Source organism: Paroedura picta, chromosome 3, assembly GCF_049243985.1.
Source record: "Paroedura picta isolate Pp20150507F chromosome 3, Ppicta_v3.0, whole genome shotgun sequence".
Lineage (NCBI taxonomy): Eukaryota > Metazoa > Chordata > Lepidosauria > Squamata > Gekkonidae > Paroedura > Paroedura picta.
The window spans coordinates 154,347,185-154,370,285 of record NC_135371.1 but is presented as its reverse complement, the minus strand read 5'-3'; the positions used below and the strand labels follow the sequence as shown (position 1 = coordinate 154,370,285).

General features: G+C 48.6%; 1 protein-coding gene across 2 annotated transcripts in view; it reads left to right on the top strand.

The window, feature by feature from the left end:
* Positions 1-23,101, top strand: part of KCNH3 (potassium voltage-gated channel subfamily H member 3) — a 66,865-nt gene that overhangs the window by 38,498 nt on the left and 5,266 nt on the right. The window contains exons 2-11 of one of the 2 annotated variants that reach the window (XM_077328773.1): positions 1,646-1,879; positions 2,714-2,848; positions 6,457-6,587; positions 10,209-10,461; positions 11,720-11,877; positions 13,533-13,740; positions 15,262-15,528; positions 18,106-18,305; positions 20,486-20,735; positions 21,827-22,041. In XM_077328773.1, coding sequence (XP_077184888.1) covers positions 1,646-1,879; positions 2,714-2,848; positions 6,457-6,587; positions 10,209-10,461; positions 11,720-11,877; positions 13,533-13,740; positions 15,262-15,528; positions 18,106-18,305; positions 20,486-20,735; positions 21,827-22,041 — 2,051 coding nt within the window. Of the gene's footprint in view, positions 1-1,645; positions 1,880-2,713; positions 2,858-6,456; positions 6,588-10,208; positions 10,462-11,719; positions 11,878-13,532; positions 13,741-15,261; positions 15,529-18,105; positions 18,306-20,485; positions 20,736-21,826; positions 22,042-23,101 lie in introns of both variants that reach the window. The other variant, XM_077328772.1, reaches the window with a different exon arrangement.

Below are 23,101 nucleotides of genomic sequence, written 5' to 3'. Positions count from 1 at the left end.
TCCTGTCCGCTACCATTCCCCGGAGTCCATTTAAGTTTGCACCGACTGTTTCAGTGACTCCATCCAGCCACCTCATTCTCTGTCGTCCCCTTCTTCTTTTGCCCTCGATCGCTCCCAGCATTAGGCTCTTCTCCAGGGAGTCCTTCCTTCTCATGAGGTGGCCAAAGTATTTGAGTTTCATCTTCAGGATCTGGCCTTCTAAGGAGCAGTCAGGGCTGATCTCCTCTAGGACTGACTGGTTTGTTCGCCTTGCAGTCCAAGGGACTCGCAAGACTCTTCTCCAGCACCAGAGTTCAAAAGCCTCAATTCTTTGACGCTCGGCCTTCCTTATGGTCCAACTTTCACAGCCATGCATTGCAACTGGGACAGTTCCCAATGGACAGTTCCAAAAGTATCAGCGTAGAAATGGGAAAATCAAATCCCCAGTTAGGTATGAAGCTGGTTGGACCTTTTTCTCTCTCCTAGTGTACTCTATCTTAGAGGGTTGTTGTGATGGTTAAAAAGGGAGGGCCTGTATGTATAGAGGTGCACTCGTAGGTGACCTCCACCCAGAGGGAACACTTGATAGTCTTCTTGTAGGTGCTGCAGATGCAGTGTACTGTCTGTGGGCCTTCCACATGGCAGATTTCCTTGCCCCAGTCTCCCGGAAAAGTCTGTCTCCCACTTTGCCATGTTTTTTTTAATTAATAATTATTTATGGGATTTATTGCTGTCCTGATACAATGCAGTAGTGATAAATGGATTATTGACTTAAAGATAAACCTGAAAGACATTTCCTTAGTGCAGGAGGAATGGCCAGTTTTGGGGAATTGGGACCAGGGAAAGTGGAACACAAAAGATTGTAGTAAAAAAGATTTGAGAAAGATCAGAGGAAAGGCAGAAGATCCACAAGAACTCCACAATGCTGTGCTAAGTGAAGCGGAATACCTGTTTCTCATCAGCGCCAAAGTCAGACCAAAGATGGAAGCGGCTGTAGACTCTAATCCAGGCTTTCTCAACCAGGGTTTCGTAAAACCCTGGGGTTTCTTGATGGCCCTGAAAGGGTTTTCTGAATGGGTGGGAGTTAATTTTTTAAATATTTTTAAAATTAACAAATTGTATTTGTTAACACTTATTTGTTAACACAAAATTAATACTTATCAGGTGGTATGACCATGGATGCATTAAGTTGATCCGGCCCCCCTCCCAAAATGGCCGATGTTGGGCCAGGAGAAGGTGGGAAGGGGAGGAGCCCAGGATAGGCATGTACACAGCTATGCTTCCCAACCACCTACCGCACTATGACTCCTCTTCTGGGGTTTCTCAAAGCCTGAAGAATGTTTCAGGGGTTTCTCAATGGTACAGATGTCGAGAAAGGCTACTCTCATGCTCAGCATGTTTCTCTAGATGCCAGCCCTGCTGATTTTAACAGGACTTCCTTCCAGCCAAGTAACTTTAGGCTCTTCACCCGAGTTATTGGTATCAGTAGAATATCATGACCAATTTGTAGGCATTTAGATGGCATGAACGAGCCACAAGGAATCATGACTTGCAACTGGAAAGTGACTCCCCCCACCCCCATCCCTTAGGTAAATCAAACCCAGGGGTTCTTGGCGGCTCCCACGCCCGGCAAGCCACCCACTTGGTGTCTCTTTCTCTCTTGCAGATAGTAACTTTGTACTTGGTAATGCCCAGGTGCGTGGTGCTTTCCCCGTGGTTTACTGTTCTGACGGCTTCTGTGAATTGACTGGCTTTTCCCGGGCTGAGGTCATGCAGCGTTGTTGTGCCTGCAGCTTTCTCTATGGGACTGACACCAGCGAACTCGTCCGCACCCAGATCCGCAAGGCCCTGGATGAGCGCAAGGAGTTTAAAGCCGAACTCATCCTCTATAGGAAAAGCGGTGAGTTGTCATCATCATCTGCCCCGCCCCGCCCCGTGGGGCACAGTGGCAAGGGATCCTGGGTCTGATGGAGCCTTTTGCATGACCAGGATGGAAGACGGAAGTCTGGCCATCATTGCTAAGGAAAAAGGAAGGGAGGCTGGCTGGGATGAAGGCTGGCTGGGAGCTGTGCAGAGTCTGAGGCTGGGTCAGGCGACCCTTGATCCTGTGAGCCCACCTGTGAGCCCAGTAGAGGCAGAGGCTCAGTTGGAATAGCAAGGCTACATGTATATTGGTTAAGCCATGGCCTGGATGGCCCAGGCTAACCTGATCTTGGAAGATTTTGGAAGCTAAGCAGGGTTGGTCATGGTTGGAGTTTGGATGGGAGACCACCAAAGAAGTCAGCGGTTGGAGCCAGGCAATGGCAAACCAAACCACCTCTGAATGTCTCTTGCCCTGAAAACCCTGCTTGGTCTCCATAAGTCAGTTGCAACAGTGACACCACGTTGGTTAAATAAAAAAGAGGCAAAGTATTAAAGTGGCAGTGGTGGATCTGGTTGGGGTGTGTGAGGAGTCTCTTCCAGAGCCAGGAGGAACTCTCCCATTCAAGGTTACCCGGGGAGACAATACTTTTTGCTTAGGTCTCTGCCATCTTTTCAACAAATCACTTCAGCTGGGCTTCTTCATTCATTTCTCGATCTCTGGTGAGAATTGAATTTGGTGTGTTAGAGGAGGAGGAGGAGTAGGAGGAGGAGGAGGAGGAGGAGGAAGGTCAGAAAGGGGTATATAAGTATCTGTATGGGAGACGACTGGCCCCCCCCAAGACCAACACTTCACATGCTTTTTCTCTTCCAGGTGTCCCCTTCTGGTGTCTGCTGGACGTGGTGCCTATCAAAAATGAAAAGGGGGAAGTGGCTTTGTTCCTGGTCTCCCACAAGGACATCACAGAGACCAAGAGCCGAGCGTCTGCAGAAAGCTGGAAGGAAGGAGGTGAGGGAGGTGAGGACTGATGGGGTAATGGGAGAGAAGTAATTGCCCCAAGGAGTGGCTGAGTGAGAGGGACAGGCCTTTGATTGGGTAGGTGGGAGCCTTCCTTTCAGCCGCTGATTCTCCCATGAGATAATTATAGTCTCGGTATTTTTATTTCCTGATGGCTCCCAGAAGTTTGCGGATGTTTTTAGCCCACACCTCTCAAAATGAGAGGCAGCTATTCCTTGAACAGATGTTAGGGGAGGTATGAAAGAGGACAGGTAAGAAAGAACAAAGCTGGTAACTTTCCCAGTACAACCTTCTTCCAGTAAAGAGGGGAATGTATTCTACCCTCCTATCCCAAGCAGGGCTTATCTGCCTTTAATGGCTACCTCATAGGCAGAAATTCAGCACGTGAAGTTCCTCACATCCTTATTATCTTCTGGCTGGGGAGACTTGTTAAAGATTAGGGAGTTCTATCAGAATCTAAAATGGCAACCCTGTTGTTTGGAGGATTGCTAAAGGTGAACTTGCATCCAGTTTTAACTTTTATTTTCTGGCCAATCTTTTCAGTGCTTCAAAAGCAAGTCTTCTGCAGCTGGTTTTCATTGCCGTTTCTCCTCCCTTCCGTTCCCTATAGCTCCTCATTTGGAAAGAAAGGAAGCCTAGCAGAATCAGTGTTTTCTGTTGGTTCTGCCCCTTGACCTCACATGTCTCCTCCTGGGCAACTGGGCCTATTCCTTTGACCTGACTGAGCCCTACTGTTCCTGTTCTCAACCAGGGTTACTAGTCAGTCCAGGGTTACTCCGGAGCCCCAGAGGAGTTACTCCAGTTGAGGGGGGCGGATTTTAACTAATCCATTGATGAGTCAGGATGACAGAGTGACTTTCTGTTCATCTGTCTGGTCTGTGGTGGCCTTGTTGAATTCATACACAATGGAAAAGAAGAACAGTTGGTTTTTATATGCTTACAGTCGCTTTTCCTTTCCTCTCCCCATAACCGACACCCTGTGGGGTAGGTGAGGCTGAGAGAGCCCTGATATTCCTGCCCGGTCAGAACAGCTTTATCAGTGCCATGGTGAGCCCAAGGTCACCCAGCTGGCTGCATGTGGGGGAGTGCAGAATCGAACCCAGCATGCCAGATTAGAAGTCCATGCTCCTAACCACTACACCAAGCTGGGACTCCTAACCACTACACCAAAAGGAATGGGAGGGAAGAGGTGAATCTGCTGCACTCCCTCATTGGCTCCTCCCATTTCCTCCATCTCAGAATTTCTTCTCGGAGCCCCATCAGCAGAAAATGGCTGGAGGAAGGCAGTTGCAAGCAAAGGGATTCAGCTATTAAAGCAGGAGAGGACTGTGTCCACTGCCAGAGTCCATACTCCAAAGCAGCCATGTTCCCCAGGGAGACAGATCTCTGTAATCTGGAGATGAGCTGTAATTCCAGGAGACCCTCAGGGAGGCATGAAGCCTGAAGACTATTTCAGGGGATTACTGTATGCTCAGAAGGTTGAAAAAGGGTGGGCTAAAACTTTGGCCAGAGACGAAAGTAGATCCGGGTTCAAGTCTTTACTTTGAAAACCCCGAGGCGCCATCAGCTCATCCGGTGACACACTGAGTGTTGCCCGAAATATTGACATTGCTACTCCTTGCCATGCCCCCGAAGCTCCCACAGGCGTGAGGTGTCAGCCTGGCGACCCTACTGTAGTCTGGAATTCAGCTGCAATCCCAGGAGAATGCCAGGCCCCCCGTTGAGGTTGGTAGGCCTATTAGCACCTCATGCTGAACTGTTTCTGAGAGCCAGTTTGGTGTAGTGGTTAGGAGTGCGGACTTCTGATCTGGCATGCCAGGTTCGATTCTGCACTCCCCCACATGGAGCCAGTTGAGTGGCCTTGGGCTCGCCATGGCACTGATAAAACTGTTCTGACCGAGCAGTGATATCAGGGCTCTCTCAGCCTCACCCACCCCACAGGGTGTCTGTTGTGGGGAGAGGAAAGGGAAGGCAACTGTAAGCCGCTTTGAGCCTCCTTCGGGTAGGGAAAAGCAGCATATAAGAACCAGCTCTTCTTCTTCTCTTCTTCTTTCTTGGCCTCTATGACATGAATGGCAAGAGCAATAGGAAGGCAGCAGGAAAGTTCCTATTGACTCAGCAGAAGCCTCATCACAGAATTAACATACTTTGTTGTATTATAGGGGGAACAGTTCTTTCGTGGCCCAGGGGAAAGCACTGCTTATCATGAGCATTCTCTACTGCCTTATATCTGAATACAGCCGTGAACTTCAGTGGTACCCAAGAGAGCTTTCTTCTCTGCATTACATCCCCCTAGGCATTTGGTGTGGAAGAAGGGGTGCTCTTTCCCCCTCCTCACCATATGGTGATGTATGTGTAGATAGGATTCCTCTGAGTGGTAATGCCACAAACATAGAAGATGGAAATTCAGCCAATTAGTTCTGCTAGCTGGCAGTGCTGCTTGGGTAACTGAAGCCGCTGACAACCCTTTGTGTGTGTGTGTTTGGGTAAGATTCATGTTGTTGCCTGTGGATAACGGGCAAAGAGAAGCATATGCACAACCGCACGGGAGAAGGAGAGTGCGAAACACGGATGCACGGGTGTTGGCATTGACACACGTGGCACACAGTCAAAATATGGCAATTAGAGTTTTCCTCCCAATTGTGAATTCAGTCATTGTAAGAAATATGCAACCATGTTGAAAATTGAACATGTACACATACTGTAATTTCTTATTGGGAATAAAGGCATATCCAAAAAAAATGTCTCTTGGGAATGTGACATTTCGAAGCAAATAAACATGGTGTCTGGATCTCAAGTACTTTGGGAGGTCCCGAAAGAGGGTGCCCCCATTCTATCCAATGGGATGGATTCCCCATCGGAACCCCTGGACGTGGACCCCGTGGTTCAATCAGTGTGAAATTCAGAGGGGGGTCAGGGAAGAGGTTCCCGGAGCTACCCTGAAAGTTTGGAGGCTGTAATTGGAACCCCCCCCCCCACAGGCTCCAGGAAAGGTGGGAATGCTGGAATTCCCATTAAAGTCAATGGCACCATTTACTTTAATAGGCATCAAAGCTGAATCGGGCCGGATCAGACCCCTGGTGCATAAGCCTAGTATGGACAAAAGCCACTTGGATTGTAGAGACAAATTTGGTGTATTTATTTTATCTGTTGACTTGATTTATATCCTGCATTTGTACCATAGTGGCTTACATTGTTCTCCCGTCTTATGTTTTAACCATGCAACAACCCTGTGAGAAAGGTTAGGTTGGGCATGTGTGGCTCCCTTAAGGTCACCCAGAAAGTTTCCATGGTAGAAAAGGGGGAGTTGAACCTGAGTCTCCCAGATCTAGTTTGACAGTCTGACCACTACACCACACCTAGCTGGATCTGACCCATCAGATATGTACAGCTTCACAAGAATAAGAAATACACTCCAAAAATGCCTTACAAAAATGCAGAACTCAAGCCCGCTCTCGACCCACAGCATAAATGTTATGAGTTTGAAAATTGAGATTGTGGGTGCTGTCCTGATGCAAGTCTGTGGGAACTGAAGCTTCCCTAAAACTGCCAGTCTTCTTGGGTCAATTGAGGCCGCCAACCTCCCTTGTTCTTGCCAGGTGGACGCCGACGCTACAGCCGAGCTGGAGCAAAAGGGTTTAATGCCAACCGTCGACGGAGCCGGGCTGTACTATATCACCTGTCTGGGCATCTCCAGAAACAAGGCAAAGGGAAGCGCAAACTCCACAAGGTATATGGGGTGAGCCAGGTCCAGAGGTGCAAAACTGGAGGTGAAGTTTCCCAAGGGTGAGTGGGCTCCATGGTTCCAGTGGGAGCCTCGTTGCTGTAGCTGGTGGTGAGAGACAACAGATGCCAGTTTCCCCCTCTTTTCTTTCCCTCTTTCCTAATGTCGATTAGGCTGCAGCAGTCTGATGTCTGCATGGTATGAAGGCTGCAGGCAGAAGGATCTTTTGTCCCCTTCCCCCAGATGCTAAAAAGTACACTTTAATTAATGGGCAGGAGGACGTTAATGGGAAGGAAGGTGGCATGATATAATCCAATCTCATTGGATCTCATAAACTAAGCTAGGCTGGTACTTGGATGAAAGACGGCCAAGGAAAACTCTGCTGAGGAAGGCAGCGGCAAACCACCTCTGCTTCTCACTTACCCTGGAAGTCTCTTTTGGGCAGGGGTAGTCAAACTGCGGCCCTCCAGATGTCCATGGACTACAATTCCCAGGAGCCCCCTGCCAGCGAATGCTGGCAGGGGGCTCCTGGGAATTGTAGTCCATGGACATCTGGAGGGCCGCAGTTTGACTACCCCTGCTTTTGGGGGTCAGCATAAGGTGGTTGCAGCTTGACAACACTTACATAGAAAATCAGTGTGCAATAGATTCAGGACAGCTAAAAGAAAATACTTCTGATCTCAGTGCACCATTACCTTGTGCCACACGGGTAGCCAAGCTATGACTCTCCAGATGTTCACAGACTACAATTCCCATGAGCCCGTAGCAGCATGGCCACTTAGCTGGGGCTCATGGGAATTGTAGTATGTGAACATCTGGAGAGCCACAGTTTAACCCCTTCACTGGAGTACTTTATTGGTGACTGCTAGATTACTTAATTTTTATTTTTATTTATTTATTTTGATTTAGATTTATATATGGCCACTCTCAATACTGTCTTACAGCAGTTTACAATAAAACAATAAAATACAATATAACCCCCCTATAAAAAACCCTTAACATATGAATCAGATGGCCATACTATCAGAGTTCCAGTCTCCCACCCCCTGTTCAGATGAGCTCTCTCACTGAGAGTGAGGGTTGTGATCTAAGACAAGCATTGAGGGATCCCCTGTTGGGATTTACAAAGGGATGAGACGAATTTGTGGAGAATACACTCAATGAAGCCTCCATGTTCAGAGGCAGTCTACTTCTGAGTGTGAGTTGCTGGGGAGGCTTTGGCTTTGTGCCCCAGTGGAGAGCTTCACTTGGTTGGCCACAGAAAGCAACAGGCTGCTGAACTAGATGAGCCTTTGGGGTGATCCCGCAGAGCTTTGTTGACATGCTGCGGTGCTCTCTGAAAACTTAAAAATATATATTTAATACTTGGAAGGAGAATATTGCCCTGCATCGAGGGGAGGAGACTTATGTGCAGAAAGAGGTTCCTGCTCTGGACTGGGTGCCATAAAGGTCTAAGAAGAATGCTCCTTTGAACGTGAATGTTACCTACTTGTGTTGCTTTTAATGAAATGCATGAAGAAGAGTTGGTTTCTATACCCCCCCCCTTTTCACTGTCCGAAGGAGTCTCAAAGCAGCTTACAATCGCCTTCTCTTCCTCTCCCCACAACAGACACCTTGTGAGGTCAGCGGAGCTGAGAGAGCTCTGAGAGAACTGTGACTGGCCCAAGGTCACCCAGCTGGCTGCATGTGGAAGAGCAGGGAATCCAACCCGGCTCTTCAGATTAGAGGCTGCAGCTCTTAACCCCTATACCACGCTGGCTCTCCCATCTCCTCCACAAACCCATCTACATTTTGGCATCGTGAGGATTTTATTTTTAATCCATATGTTTTTACATTTCCGTCACATCTCTATTAAAAAAAACCCCTTAACTCTCCCTACAAATTAAGCAAACACAAAAAGTAAAAATATCCGTTCTTTTAAACGAAAGGCAAAACAAGAAAGCAGCGGCGCTGTTTTTTTAATAAAAAGAAACCCTCATTAAAACTCTTTAAAATGTCAAAGCTCTGGCACTTAGCTCCAGCTCTAGTCACACATCGTTAACCATGGCTTGCTGTGCCAGAATGGAGATGGGCTTGTGCATCTTATTAAAAACAAGGCAAGGGAACTGGGTGATGTCCCCATTTAAGTGCTCGCCCGAGTTTTGACCTGAGGTTCCAAACCTGGGCACGTGAACCTGCTTCTACCTATAGGCAGAGGTGGTGTATCCTTGTAGCTCATAACCACCAGGTGGGGGCCAGGATGGAGAAAGCTCTGGCCCTGGTTGAGGTCAAGCGGGCTTCCTTGGGGCAAGGGATCACCAGGAAGTTGGAACTGGTGGAACGTAAGGCTCTTTGAGGGGTGTAGGCAGAGAGGTATCCTGGGCCCAGACCACGTATGGCCTTAAAGGTGATAACCAGAACCTTAAGCCTGATCCAGAATTCAACCAGAAGCCAGCGCAGCTGCTGGAGGATGGGCTAGATGTGGGACCTCCTAGGGGTTGCTACAAGGCCCCTGGCAGCTGCATTCTGGACCAGCTGCAGTTTCCGGGTCAAGGATAAGGGCAGGCCAGCATAGAGCGATTTGCAAAAGTCCAATCTAGGGGTGACCGTCTCATGGATCACTGTGGCTAGTTGTTCTGGGGCCAAGTAAGGCGCTAGTAGTTTGGCTTTGTGGAGGCTATAGTTATTTGTATTGTTCCTGTTTGATGTAAACCACCCTGAGCCTTCGGGGAGGGCGGTATATAAATATATAATAAATAAATTAATTAAATAAATGTAGTGCATGCAACAAGCCTCGCAGTACCAGGGGCCCTAAAGTGCTGCACAGTTAAGGGGCCTTTGCACTGTGATTCTTAGGGGGTCTTCATATTTATGCTGCTTGTGGGCTGCAAGAACAACCACAACAAAAGAAGCTGTCAGTTGCTTCCGGATTTCCAACTGCCCCTGGGAAAGGTGCCCTGCTGTTACAGCACAAGTAACAGCGCCAGCTGTATTCTGCTAAGGCCCTGCAAATCTGTAAACTGTCTCTGATCCTACGGATCCTGTGAGTCCATAAACCGGGGCTGCCTACAGGTGTCCTGTTCAGGGCAACAGTCTCCTTCCGTGAATTTCATGCTTCAAAACATTACCGTATTTTCAGTCATTCTTGGAAGTGATGCAGTGAGTTCTTCAAAATGTAGGAGGGGGTAGCTGGCAGGATTTGGAGTGGCACAGAGGTGGTTGCTAGGTAGAGGAACACACGATGACCACTCCTTTCTTGTGCTAGGGACAAGCAAGAGAGCCAACCTATAAACTCCCAGCGGATCTTTGACTGGATAGTATAAACTCACTAGAATAAAATAGTCTGCTAATACATTGCTGTTAATAATACATCCCAGTGGCACTGTATAAATGATAAAATAACCGTGATGCCAAACTGACCAGTGAGATTCAAAATATTATTTCATTATTTTTGATTTCTGCTCTTGTGGCATATGGCTTGGCTCATTAGCTTGAGCCACCTAAAAGGTCCCACTTGTGAACCACTTTCCCTGTCCACCAGGGGTGTGCCAGATGCTGATCTATGGGCAACTGATAAGAGGCCTGGAGCTGATGGGTTTCCAGCCCTTGTGAGTCTAAATGGCCCCCTGCTCTCTTGCGTTCCCTTAGGGTGTCTTCGGGGAGAAGCCAGCCCTGCCTGAATACAAAGTTGCTGCAGCACGCAAATCTCCATTTATCCTGTTGCATTATGGGACTTTCAAGGCCGGCTGGGACGGGCTGATTCTTTTGGCTACGCTATATGTGGCCGTGACGGTCCCCTACAGCGTCTGCTTCAGCGGCACCAAGGATGAAGGGCTTCCGGAAGCTGTTCGCGCACCCCCCAGCGTCTGTGATCTTTCCGTGGAGATCCTCTTCATATTAGGTAAGGTGACAAAGGCAAGACACCCATCTGCTTTGGAACTGTCTCTCGCAGGGAAAGGGTACACCAGGAGTAGTCAAACTGCGGCCCTCCAGATGTCCATGGACTACAATTCCCATGAATGGATGCTGGCAGGGGCTCCTGGGAATTGTAGTCTATGGACATCTGGAGGGCCGCAGTTTGACTACCCCTGGTGTACACGATAAAGCCTTTGTTTATCTGTGAGGTTTGGTGGCTGCGACTCAGACCTGACTTTCCCTGACGAGCAAGAAGCTTTTGGGTAGTCATTTTAAAAAATCACCTCTTTTCGGTGGAGACCGTATTGCAGATTTGTGAAAATCTAGCTTATGTCTTCCAAAGCCTGCTAGGAAGTTAATAGGGAAACTGCATTCCAGAGAAGTCAGTGACAGTCCCCACGAAGAACTGATGCAAGTTCTTGGTCCTCTCCAGCTACTTGGAGCATCCCAAGCGTTTCCAGGCAATCCTGTGCCCTAATGTCCCTTCTAGACAGTTCAAAATGATTCCACTCCACTCCTCCAAAAATTGCCAACTGTCGGGAGGAAAAAAGGTCACATCCCTTGAACAGAGGCCTAAGGAGATGTTACAGGCCAGGTGATGACATGGGCCTCCATGCCATGAAAGGTTTGATGGTTCATTTTTACACCTTAAGCCTTTATTAAAGGGACGGGACAGCTTATCGGCAGCCTGTTTGTTGGCAACCGTAGACATTCATCTGTGGGCCACCAAGTCATGAGGCACAGAGTGGTGGCTGCACACAGGGGAGCCAGCCATTATTGTTGTTGTTATTGTTGTGTTGTTATTATTAATAATTATTGTTTATTTATTACATTTCTATATCACCCTCCCATAATAGCTCAGGGTGGTTTACATACCATTAAATTTAACAATAATTAATTAAAGCCAACATAACAATAACAATATAAAACAAAGTAAAAAAAAAACATAAGTAGTTCAGCAGCAATTCAGTCATAACAGCCCCCAGATTATCCACAACATGCAAATCTCCATCTAGATGTCCCTCTATGGAGGTGTTTTTGTAAGTGTTTAATGTGCACACATGCCCAGCACCCAGTTATCCGATGGAGCAACAGAGGTCGAGTCCCTTTCCTTGCTAACCACAATGACGTCTCTCAACCTGCAGCTCTCTCTCCTCTCCCAGCATTTGGGCTTCAAGAATGCGGCTCAGTTGTTGTCTTCCCCCTCTCCCCAGACCCTAAATCTTTCTTCTTTCTCTTTTCAGACATCGTGTTGAATTTCCGCACCACCTTTGTCAGCAAGTCAGGGCAGGTGGTGTTTGACCCTCACGCCATTTTCTTGCACTACCTGACCCGCTGGTTTGTCCTGGACCTCTTGGCCGCTCTGCCCTTTGACCTCCTCTATGCCTTCAAGGTCAATGTGGTGAGTTGTATCCAGATGTTTTCTAATCTGCACTAGTCTCTGGAGGAAAATTCCCAGGGTACCCAGGAAGACTATGAATAGTCTTAACAGGAAGGCTGATCAGGATCCTCATCGGCTTGGTCTTGCTCTTGCATCATGTCCCGAATATTTCTGTGTCTGAACATTATATACTAAGATGCTGGCTCAGAGTTCCAGCTCAAAGACAGACCTTTCCCCTTGAACCTCAGAGTTCTGGGTGCTGCTGCTCTGGGGCTATGAGAATTGTGGGGAAGCAGAGTGACATATCCCATGCTTTGCACAGGGAAGGTTCAAAGCTTCATTTCTGGCTAAATGCAGGAGAACTGGAAGATGCTCCCTCCACAGACACACATCCTTGTGTTCTCTAAGAGTCATTGCCGGACCAAGTCGACAGTTCTGGGTTAGACAGACCAAAGGCCTAACCCAGCCAATTAAAGCTGATTCATGCATGGTCTTTTCTGTAGGAAACGTTAATGTCATGATTGTTAGCCACTGTGAAGGCCTCTCTGGGCCTCATGTTAAATTAAAAACGGGAACAAAAATAAGTGGCTCCATGGTTTCTAGGCTTGACCCTTGCCCTTGCAGAAAGTCCATGCAGCTAAGTGACCCAGGAAGGGGGAAATCTGTCTGTATTAATCTGTATGTGTCTCCGCAGTGTTACCAGGTTTCTAGCTTCAGCGGAAGGTTCCTTGTGCTCCCCATTCCCGACAGTGCCCAGCTGAGCTGCGGGAGAATTGGAGGAGGGTACAGCCATTAGCAATTAGCATAGCTGGGGATGCTGTGGTGAAACCATAGAGTTTGGGCTGAATGCTAGAGCATTCCCAGTAATGCCATGGCAGTGCAACCGGAAGTGAACTCAGTTATAATCCATACTGTCCGCATAATATACATGTGCCAAGTAATTCTGTTGTCACATTCAGTACATGTACAGCTGACTGCTTCCTTGGGCAAGTTCTAGGGATGCCCGTCCCCAGGTGGGACCTGACATTCCCTGGTTTCCCAGCTCATCTCCAGGCATCAATTCCCCTGGAGAAAATGTCTGCTTTGGAAGGTGGATTCCATAACATTATTCTCCCTTGAGGTTCCTCCCCACCCCAGATCCCACCCACTCCTGACTCCACCCCTAAAGTCCCCAGGTATTTCCCAATCCAGATTTGGCAACCCTATGGGCAACTTGTGGGAAGGTTGGGGGCAGGGCTGTGGGCGGGTGTGGCAACAGCTGCACCGCTATGTTACTTGCATGAAAAATCCAAAAGTGACATGGAATCACTGGAAACTCTATTGTAAAACCACAACGTTTCTGGTGATTCCTAGAGCTACACTATGTCACTTCCGGGTTTTTCCCAAAAGGGACAGAGCACCATAATGATGTTGCTGGGTACTTTTAAAATTCTCCCACTACTTCATCTGCCAGCAGAAGTCCTCCCTCTGAGGGCTAGCTTCGTTGGCCTAGCTCTATGCCTTTGCATGTCCTCTTTTAGTGCAGTAACTTCCTGCTTCTGCCCACACGGCCATTCCTCTTCCCTTGCCTCACTCACATGCTCCCTTCCTAGCTTTCTGCAGTCCCCCTGTGTGCCACTGGGAGCAGCGCAACCCGACTTAACCCGTCTTTCCCATCTGTCTTTCTCCCAACCTAGTATTTTGGGGCCCATCTCCTGAAGACCGTGAGGCTCTTGCGGCTGCTGCGCCTGCTGCCTAACCTGGACCGCTACTCCCAGTACAGTGCGGTGGTGTTAACCCTCCTCATGACCGTCTTTGCACTGCTGGCTCACTGGGTGGCCTGCATCTGGTACTTCATCGGACAGCGCGAGGTGGAGAGCAGCCCCTCCCAACTGCCAGGGATAGGTGCGTGCGCCCACCGAGTCCCTCTTCATGTGCAAGTCCCGCAGAGGGACCCAAATGCAAAGAGATGCTGCGGCACGGCTGCAGACGGAAGCGGAGACGTCTACACCACCGCCGCCGTTCCGATAAATAAATAAATCCCCGCCCACACACTTTCGTTTGGGGGCGATCCGTTCTTCTATAATTACTGTTGTCTAGCAGGCTCCAGGGACAGCATGGAGACAAGCTAACAAGCAACTGTTGCATTTACCTCTCGGTAGGGTTGCTAAGACTTGTGAGGCTTTTTCAGACTTGCCGCTTGAGAGGCAGGGTCGGGGGGGGGGGGGGGCTCAAGGGTGGCATCCGGGCATCTGAAGGTTTGGGGATGAAATACCTGGTTGCCTGGGAGAACGTGCCACCTGCTCTTCCACAGCAGGGAGGTTTGTGATCAAGGCAGAGAGGCCAAGTCTCGTCTCATGGAATCGCAGTGCAGAACGTTGCCATCTTGTGAGTTTTTCCAAATCTATTTATCAACGTCCCATTTGACTGCTAGCTCCCAAAGAAGGAAAGATACTGAAAGCTGAAGAATGGAAACTAGAAGGGATGTCATAAACCAAAAGAAAATACGTTTTCTTGGGATCAAACAGTATATCACTAAACAGTGTGCAGTCCTTCAGATTCTTCAGGATTCTTCATCGGGCAGGCTTTAAAATGTAAAAATGGCAGAGGAGTAAGAACAGGCTTTGTAGACTGCGGGGACATTAAGGCTGTGCTGCAGATTAGAGTAGGCAGTGGGTAGCGATCAGTTCACCTGGACAAAATGGCTGCTTCAGAAAGTAGACGAACTCCCTTGCTGAGGCCCCTCCCCCCTCCAGCCCCGCCCTCCTCAGGCTCCACCCCCAAAATCTCCACATATTTCCCAACCTGGAGCTGGCAACCATAGTTGAAGAAAGAAAAATGACAACTTCTAAATTAAAATGAGATGTGAAAACCAGTAGCTGACCAAATGTTTCTCTTCCTTTACTGTGCTTAAATCCCCCACCTGATTAAGAGTTCTGGAGGCCTCAAATGGCTACAAGCCGCTTTGTGATATTTTGTCTTGTATATTACTTTGGACTAGCACAGCTACCCGCAACGTTTGTCTAGATGCTGGCCATGAACCCTGTGCCTTTGAGTTTCACGAGCCACCAGGTGGCCAGAGTTGAAGATTGGGAAGTCCCGTGTTCAATTCATCAGGCACTCTCTAGCCTACCTCAAAAGGTTGTTGTGAAGAAAATCAGAGGAACGGATGAGCATGTATGCTGCCCTGACTTCTTGGCGAGAAGGAGAAGATAAAAAGAGCACTAGGCAGATAGAATTCTTTTGATCGGATCCTGCAACGCTTGTCTTAAATTCTTGTGCCAAAAGCCAGGACTGGGCAGCTTTGGGGTCTCAAACTTGACTGGGAACATCTTGAGATCTGTACATGAGGGGGCGAGGCTGCTGGAATGAAGGGAAGGGGCGTTGGCACCAGGGGTCTGACCTGCCCCCTCTTTTCCTTTCCAGGTTGGCTGCAAGAGCTGGCTCGACGCTTAGAGACTCCTTATTACTTGGTGCAGAGAAACAGCAGTGGTGAAGAGGACTCTGCCAACAGGACGGGGCCCCCCATAAACGGCAGCTCATGGGAGCTGGTGGGGGGGCCCTCGCTGCGAAGTGCCTACATCACCTCGCTCTACTTTGCTCTCAGCAGCCTGACCAGCGTGGGCTTTGGCAACGTGTCAGCAAACACGGACTCCGAGAAGATCTTCTCCATCTGCACGATGCTTGTGGGGGGTGAGTGGGGCCCCGAGTAAAAGGGGCAAGGAGCCTGTCAGCTGGGAAGGAGGAGCCTCCGCACGGGCTGCTCTTCCCTCTTCCTTTCCCCCTTTGCCTTCTTAGACTTGGGTTTTGCGGTCTTGGGCAATGCCGTTCACATGACAACAGGGCAAAACACCTTCTATTATTATGGTTTTTATTGGGGCGCAATGCTCAGTGGTGCAAACTAGCTGGTGGAGAACAAAAGTCGCTCATTTAGTTGGGTAAATCTAATCATTAGACAAGAGGAATAATAACACTTAGCATTTCTACGGTACGTTCTACAAAATGCTTTCTGTGTATTATCTGGACATAATCTTTACAACAGCCCTGTGCAGTAGTCCACTCTTGCCATCTGCATATTGTTGATGGAGGGGCTGAGAAAAGAACAGCTTGCCTAAAGCCACCAAAGTCTTTGTGGTTCATAGCTCAGTCTTTTCGCTCTCTTTGTTAAGCAAAGGGCTGTCATTTGCCCACTGCTGGTAGGGAATTCCTTCAGCACTCCCCCTTTCCCCACCGTACCCGAAACTATGGTTTTTATCATAGAGCTCAGGGTGAATCCTAGAGTATCCCATAATGTGATGACATCACTTTTGGTTATGCAGCTGGAGGTGATGTAATGTCATGGGACAGAACTGGAAAATTCCTGCTCATGACAGTATCCTCAGAAGGGCTGCCAGTTCTCTCACTCTGCTGGGAGACCTCCCTTTTGGCAGCCTCAGGAGGACAGCAGAGGAAAAATAGACATGAACTAGGAGTTGTGCCAACGCCATGCTGCCACTTCCTGCAGGGACCCGGAAATGATGTTGCTCTGGGATACCCCCAAAACTCTGTGTAAAATCATAACGTTTTTGGGGAGTCCTAGAGTGTCACACCAACTTGGTGATGTCGCTTCCACTTTTCTATTGGAAGTGATGTCACAAAATCAGCACAATGCATATTTGCCTGTCTCTGTCCCTAAAGTTCTGTCGGGGGTTACCAGTCAACTTAGATAAGAGTCAACAGGTAAAAATAAGTGGGGGGGGGGGGTGGCAAGGGAGAAAAAGGTCTAATATGCCTTCAGTATTCCTAACATTATGGATGAAAGGATGCAAGAAGTGGCCCAAGAATGGGAGTTCATGACAAACCGATGCAGGAGGGCAGCTCAATTAAGGCCTAGACTGAGGCCTCTACTTTTGCCTATTTCTGTCTTACAAAACTAAAAAAAAACTGGGATGCTGAACTCAGTCCCCAGGGCCAGTTTCAGTTCTTGACACGGTGATCACAGTGTCATGGACATGACTACAAATATGGCCAGAGGTCATTGAACGGAGGTAAGCGAGAAGCCAGTCCTTCCAGGAGATCACGCCTTGAGAAAAGAGGACAGGGCAGGATTGGTTTGCAAGGCAGAAGGCCCCACTGCTGTTCTTCCACAGGGCTGTTGTTAATATTATTAATTATTGTGGACAACTTCATGCTTGATTGGGAATACCCTAGGGATGCCAGGCTCCAGGTAGGGCCTGGGGATACTCCGGTTTCACAGCTCATCTCCAGATATAGAGATCAGTTTCCCTGGAGAAAAGAAATGCTTTGGAGTGAGGTCCATGCCATCCCCAGCTCTCCAGGGGTTTTCCAACCTGGATCTGGCAGTCCTACTCCCAACATCTTCTGCTAGCCCAGGAGGGACCCGAATGTGTTTGGCATGGCTTGCGGAGTTTGCCTCATTCTGCCTACATAAGTTGCTTGTGAGGACAAATTTGCCTTTGAGTCACTGCCAATTCCTAATGGAGACCCAACCATGGGGTGTTCAAGGAAAGATAGAAGTAGAGGGGATTTCCAGTTGCCTTCCTTTGCATAGTCCCCCACTCCCATCCATCTGAGAACTAATCAGGGCTCACCCTGGCAGCTACAAGGCTCTGACGAGCTTGACCAAAGCTGGGCTGTTCCAGTTCAGTCACTTATGCATAGGGTTGCCAGTTCTGGGTTGGGAAATGCCCGGAGACTTTGGGGGTGGAGCCAGGAGTGGGCGGGATTTGGGGGCAGGGCTGCCCTCCAAAGCAGCCATTTTCTCCAGTAGATCTCTGTTGCCTGGAGATGCATTGTAGAGCCAGGGGATCCTCAGGTCCCACCTGGGGACTAGCATCTCTCCTTATACAACCTGTTGGAACAGACAATGTCCGTGTACAGAGAAGAAGACCCTGCAGGGGGCAGCAAGAAGACTAAGAAGACTATTAGGTAGGATAGTGAGGTCAGGACCTTCTCTCCTGTTAAGTGTCCTTCCTTGTCTGTCTCCTCATTGCTGCCCTTAGGGGCAATTTCCTGCTTCTTCTCGGAAGACGTTCCAGCCTCTCTCTCTCTCTCAGTTAGGCCTGTAGTCAGCTCCTATCCCTGCCTCTCTTCTGCACTATCAAGTATGGCAATTCCTGAATAAACCTTTACCTACTCTTGAATCAGGGTGTGCAGCCTCACTGCCTTGTGTACTCTGCTAACAGCCCATTGTGTACAGCATCCTTCTCAGCACTGGCCTCGTTTCCACAACTAGCGCTGGTCCTGTCCGTTCTCTTTCTCCCTCCCCAGCCTTGATGCATGCTGTTGTCTTTGGCAACGTGACGGCCATCATCCAGCGCATGTATGCCCGCCGCTTCCTCTACCACAGCCGCACGCGCGACCTGCGTGACTACATCCGCATCCACCGCATCCCCCCGCCACTGAAGCAGCGCATGCTGGAGTACTTCCAGGCCACCTGGAGCGCTAGCAATGGCATTGATACCCATGAGGTGAGCCTGCACCCCATGAAAGGGCCCGAGGGCGTGCATGTTGAGTGGGATTCCTTCCTGGCTCTCCACCAAGGGGATTGGGGGAGAGTAGCTGGGGAGGAAGCTGAAGGTGACCCCCTGGTCCCTGACACTGCAAGAACAATGGTGAGGAAGTTCTGCACAATGTTGATCTGCCATTAGACTTGCAGGTAGCGGTACCGTCCTCTATAAGAGTGGTAAATCCCTAGTGTAGAGGGATAAATCCAGAATAGTGGAGGGAAAGGTAGTGAGGAGATCTGTATATTAAGGTGACCAGATTGTCCCACTTTTGGAGGGACATCTGGGGGCACCTAGCAAATTCTACTTATGTTGCAAGTAAAATATATATATTACAATACTATTTTTGCATTCTATGCATTCTATGAACATTTTTGTTGCTCCGCATAGACCAAGTTTTTAATCAAGAACTCCCCCCCACCCCTGGTCAGTGGTGGTCCCACTTTACCAATGTTGAAATCTGGTCACCTTAACGTATATAGTAGTGTTGACTGGCAGTGAAAGGGTAGGTAAGGTGAAGCTACTTAGTAAAATGGAATGGTTTATTTACCCAAATGCTAGCTGCTTCCTTATTGAAAATTTTAGCAGGGGTGGCCAAACTTTGGCTCTCCAGATGTCCATGGACATGATATTAGAATTCATGGGAATTATAGTCCATGGGCATCTGGAGAACCACAGTTTGGCCACCCCTCTCCTATAGCATGGTGTTTCCATGTTAACCTTTCCGTCCATTTGGCATCTTCCTTTCCCCTGCCTTTCATTAGTCTTCACTGTGTTGTTCAATCGGAACTGAATCTTCCTGCCCAAGCCAAGAGAGGGTGTGCAGATATGCCCTAAATTCTCCTGTGAGGGTGACAACTAACGGGGAGGGGGGGGGGTCGAAACTGTGCACCAAGAGCTGAATCCAAATGCAGACCACCTGCCTATGTTTGCCTGGCTGGCCTGATTTTATTCTGTCCTCCCATTATTTTAGCAAGGGACAAGGAATTTCATCTCCTGTTCAGCCTCCCTTCTGGGATTTCACAAGGTTTCCCATGTGCATTCGAGCCTATCGCTCCAGCCCTAAGGACTAGTAACTTGATTGGAAATAAAACACATTTGATTCTCGGGCATCTGATTTGCCCACCCAGTGTCAAAATTCCACCTCATTTCTGTCCTTTTGGGGGAAACCCAGAATGCATGTAGCCCTGCAAGTAGGATGCAAGAGAGAATGAAAAGTCCATGGTGGTTATTAGATCCCATTTTTGTTCCATGGATCCTTCAAGAAGGCCCATATTCGATGGGGTTATCCTCCCCCCCACAATCCCGGGAGGTAGGTAACTTGACCGAGATCATAACAATGTCCTTGGCTGAACTCAGAGATCCCCCCCCCTTCAACCCCATCTCCATTAAAACAGTCATCTTCAGCCCAAGGTGAGGTCACTCAAGAGAGTTTGTAAGGATTGCTGGTTTCTGGTGCTCCAGCGTCAGGGGCGAGGGCCCTATGCCTCCTGCCTCTTTTTGCAAGGTAACTCAGTGGGAGATGGATTCTGATCAGCACAGGATGTTTCAGAGATTCCTCCTTTCCCACAGAAACTCTCAATTTGGAACTGCAAGTCAAAAACGGGTAAACATTTCAGTGGGAATGCTTTCTGTCTTTCCCACTGGCTCAGCCAGTTCTATCACTCAGGAGCACAGAGTGTCTGTCCCTCTAGTAAGGTCATACCTTTGGCTCCTCCTGCCCTATCAAATCCCCATTCTGTTGCCTGGTGTTAAAGGTGGGTCTCCACTATGGGCAAGTCCCCCTGTTCTACTTTCTCTTGCTTCTTCCATATTTATGCTGGTCCTTTCTGACCTGGAGCTATTTGTCCATCCCAGGACATGCAGCCTCTTTCCAAAATGCTGGGTCGTAGGAATAAACGAAGTCATCCAGTTGGGCAGGGAAGCGTGGTCATCTGAATAGGAGCCAGAAACTCAGGACCGTAGGATCCCCTCTAGATTTTTTCACCAGTGTCCCTTGAGATGTGGCTTTGGGTTTACTGTGGCTGGAAGTTGTGCAGGTGGGCCCATTTAGAATCTCTTCTCTGAATCCAGACAGCCCTTGAGGTTCCCCAGAGGGTGACCATTGTGTGGCTCCTACTTCACCTGCTCTTTCTCTTCTCTAGTTGCTGCAGAGCCTCCCCGACGAACTGCGAGCCGACATAGCCCTCCACCTGCACAAGGAACTGCTACAGCTGCCGCTCTTTGAAGGGGCGAGCCGGGGCTGCCGGCGCTCCCTCTCCCTCAGCGTCCGGACCTCCTTCTGCACACCTGGGGAATACCTGATTCGGCAGGGGGATGCGCTCCAGGCCCTCTACCTGGTCTGCTCAGGCTCCATGGAGGTGCTGAAAGATGGCACAGTGCTTGCCATCCTAGGTACGGTGCCCTCTTTGTGCCAGGCCTCACAGCACCTCCCACCCATCCCTCCCCCTCAAAGTGACTTACGATCGCCTACCCTCCACATTCGTATCGGAAATGTGTCCCTTTTATAAACAGTGACTTGGGACCTGGGAATAGAGCACCTTGATTGATTATATCCCACCTGTTTTGCACAATGGATCCCCAGCCAGCCTTTTTGGTAGGCACCAGCCTAGCTGCTGCCCAGACGGTGCTTCCTGTGCACTTCCACTGCACCCCAAGTGTTACTGGAGCTGGGCTGAGGCTTAGCAAATCCTGACTCCTGGAAGTATCCGCTGATTCTTGCATTAGAGGTTTTGGTCAGGCATGTAGAAAACTAATAAAAAACGAAATCCAAATCCTCTTACAAGGCAACCACGATTCTGTAAATGTGCATGTTTTCATTACTGTCAAATCATTTTTCATATTTTATCCTGACAAATAGAAATTCCGTGTAATCCGCACCATCTATTTCAGGGTTATTTTCACAGCTTTAATGGCTGTCTTTAATGGTTGTCAAAGGCCCCCGTGGGGAGGGAAGGCAGCATGGTATAGCCTGCTACAAATTGGTGGTGACTTAGCAGCACTTATGTAATGATGCAGCCCCCCTCACCCCCCCCCCGTCACTCTGAGTTCCATGACAGAGTTAAGCAACCTAAGGAGGGGGTGAGCTCCCCCTCACTGGCAGTCTTCAAGCAAAGGTTGGATGCACACTTTTCTTGGATGCTTTAGGATGCTTAGGGCTGATCCTGCGTAGAGCAGGGGGTTGGACTAGATGGCCTGTATGGCCCCTTCCAACTCTATGATTCTATGATTCTAACCACCTGAATCCCTCCTGATGAGCCATCAAAAGGGATAAATATTTGCTGGATCCTGTTCTGGCTTTCGGTTTCCTTCCATAAGAGAGTTTGTCAGGCTGTTGAATTCTGCACCAAATCAACAAAGGCTTGCACAGACACATGGAGGAGAAATTAACAAAAATACACACAGCCCCCACCCCAAAAAAAAACAGGGGGAAGGGGCTTTGTATTGCCATGGGTTACTTCTTCTTCTTCTTCCGTTTCATCTAGGTAAGGGAGATCTGATAGGCTGCCACATCATGACCAAGGATCAGGTGGTTCAAGCCAATGCCGATGTGCGGGGCCTCACCTACTGTGACCTGCAGTGCCTGGCCCTGGCTGGCCTCCTTGCCAGCCTGGAGCTCTACCCAGAATTCGCCAGCAAATTCCGCCGGGAACTTCCCTGTGAGCTGAGCTACAATCTGGGCGGGGCCAGCGTCTTTCAAGTAAGTGGGTGAAGAGTGTAGATGTCGTGACTCTCAGTTGCAATATCGGAAAGTGCTGAAATTGTGTTGTATCTTGCTTTACTGACCCTTATCCACCTGCCCTTCTGATCAAATACAGAAAGTGACTGCTTGGACGTAGCCCAAGATAAGGATGGGCAAGCTCTTCAGAATCCGGAACTAATACAGAGAAAACACATTCACTGAGTGGTCACTGGAAGTCTAGAACAATGATTTGGATTAGGCCTTTGGGCCATGCTACAGCATCTAAAGAACCTGGAAACTAGGAGCTCCTGACTAGGAGCTTTCAGTGCACCCTACGTGTGGCAGTGGCCATCAACTTAGACACCCAAGGTGCCTCCCGTCCCCTGAACAGACAGGGATCTGTCACAGTGCCCAAGTAACTTGAAATACAGGACAGGGAAGAACTGCCAGATTCATGGCACGAGTCTGGCCAAAAGGCCTGAAAACATGAGTACTGATTATGAGATGGGGGCTGGCATTGCTGTGATTGCATTTGTGTGTACAAAGACATTTTAAAATTTGTTGGCTCAACATTTTTTTTGCGGCTTGTTCTAGCTGATTTTAATGGTGCTCTTTTCCATTTTTACTCTTTTTGTGTTTTATACGGTTTTATTGCAATGCTTCTGTGGCTTTTTTGGATCTCCTAAACAGATCCAGTCAGTGGAATCCTTTGATCGCTCTGGGACAAGTTGGTATGCATTGTGAACCAGACTGAGACTCCTTTATGTATTTATTTTTTTATAGTCCAGCTTCCTTGATGACACCTAGGACAGATTATACAATATAATATACATAATATAATAAGACAGCATACTACATCCAATAGACAATGTAGTGGGAGTAGGATTGTAATAAAGGTAGAAAAATAATCAAATGATGTCCATCCCAGGACATGCAGCCTCTTTCCAAAATGCTGGGTCATAGGAATAAAAGAAGTCATCCAGTTGGGCAGGGAAGCGTGGTCATCTGAATAGGAGCCAGAAACTCAGGACGGCAGAAAATGAATTACAAGAGTAGAATACACTAAGAGGAGGATAAA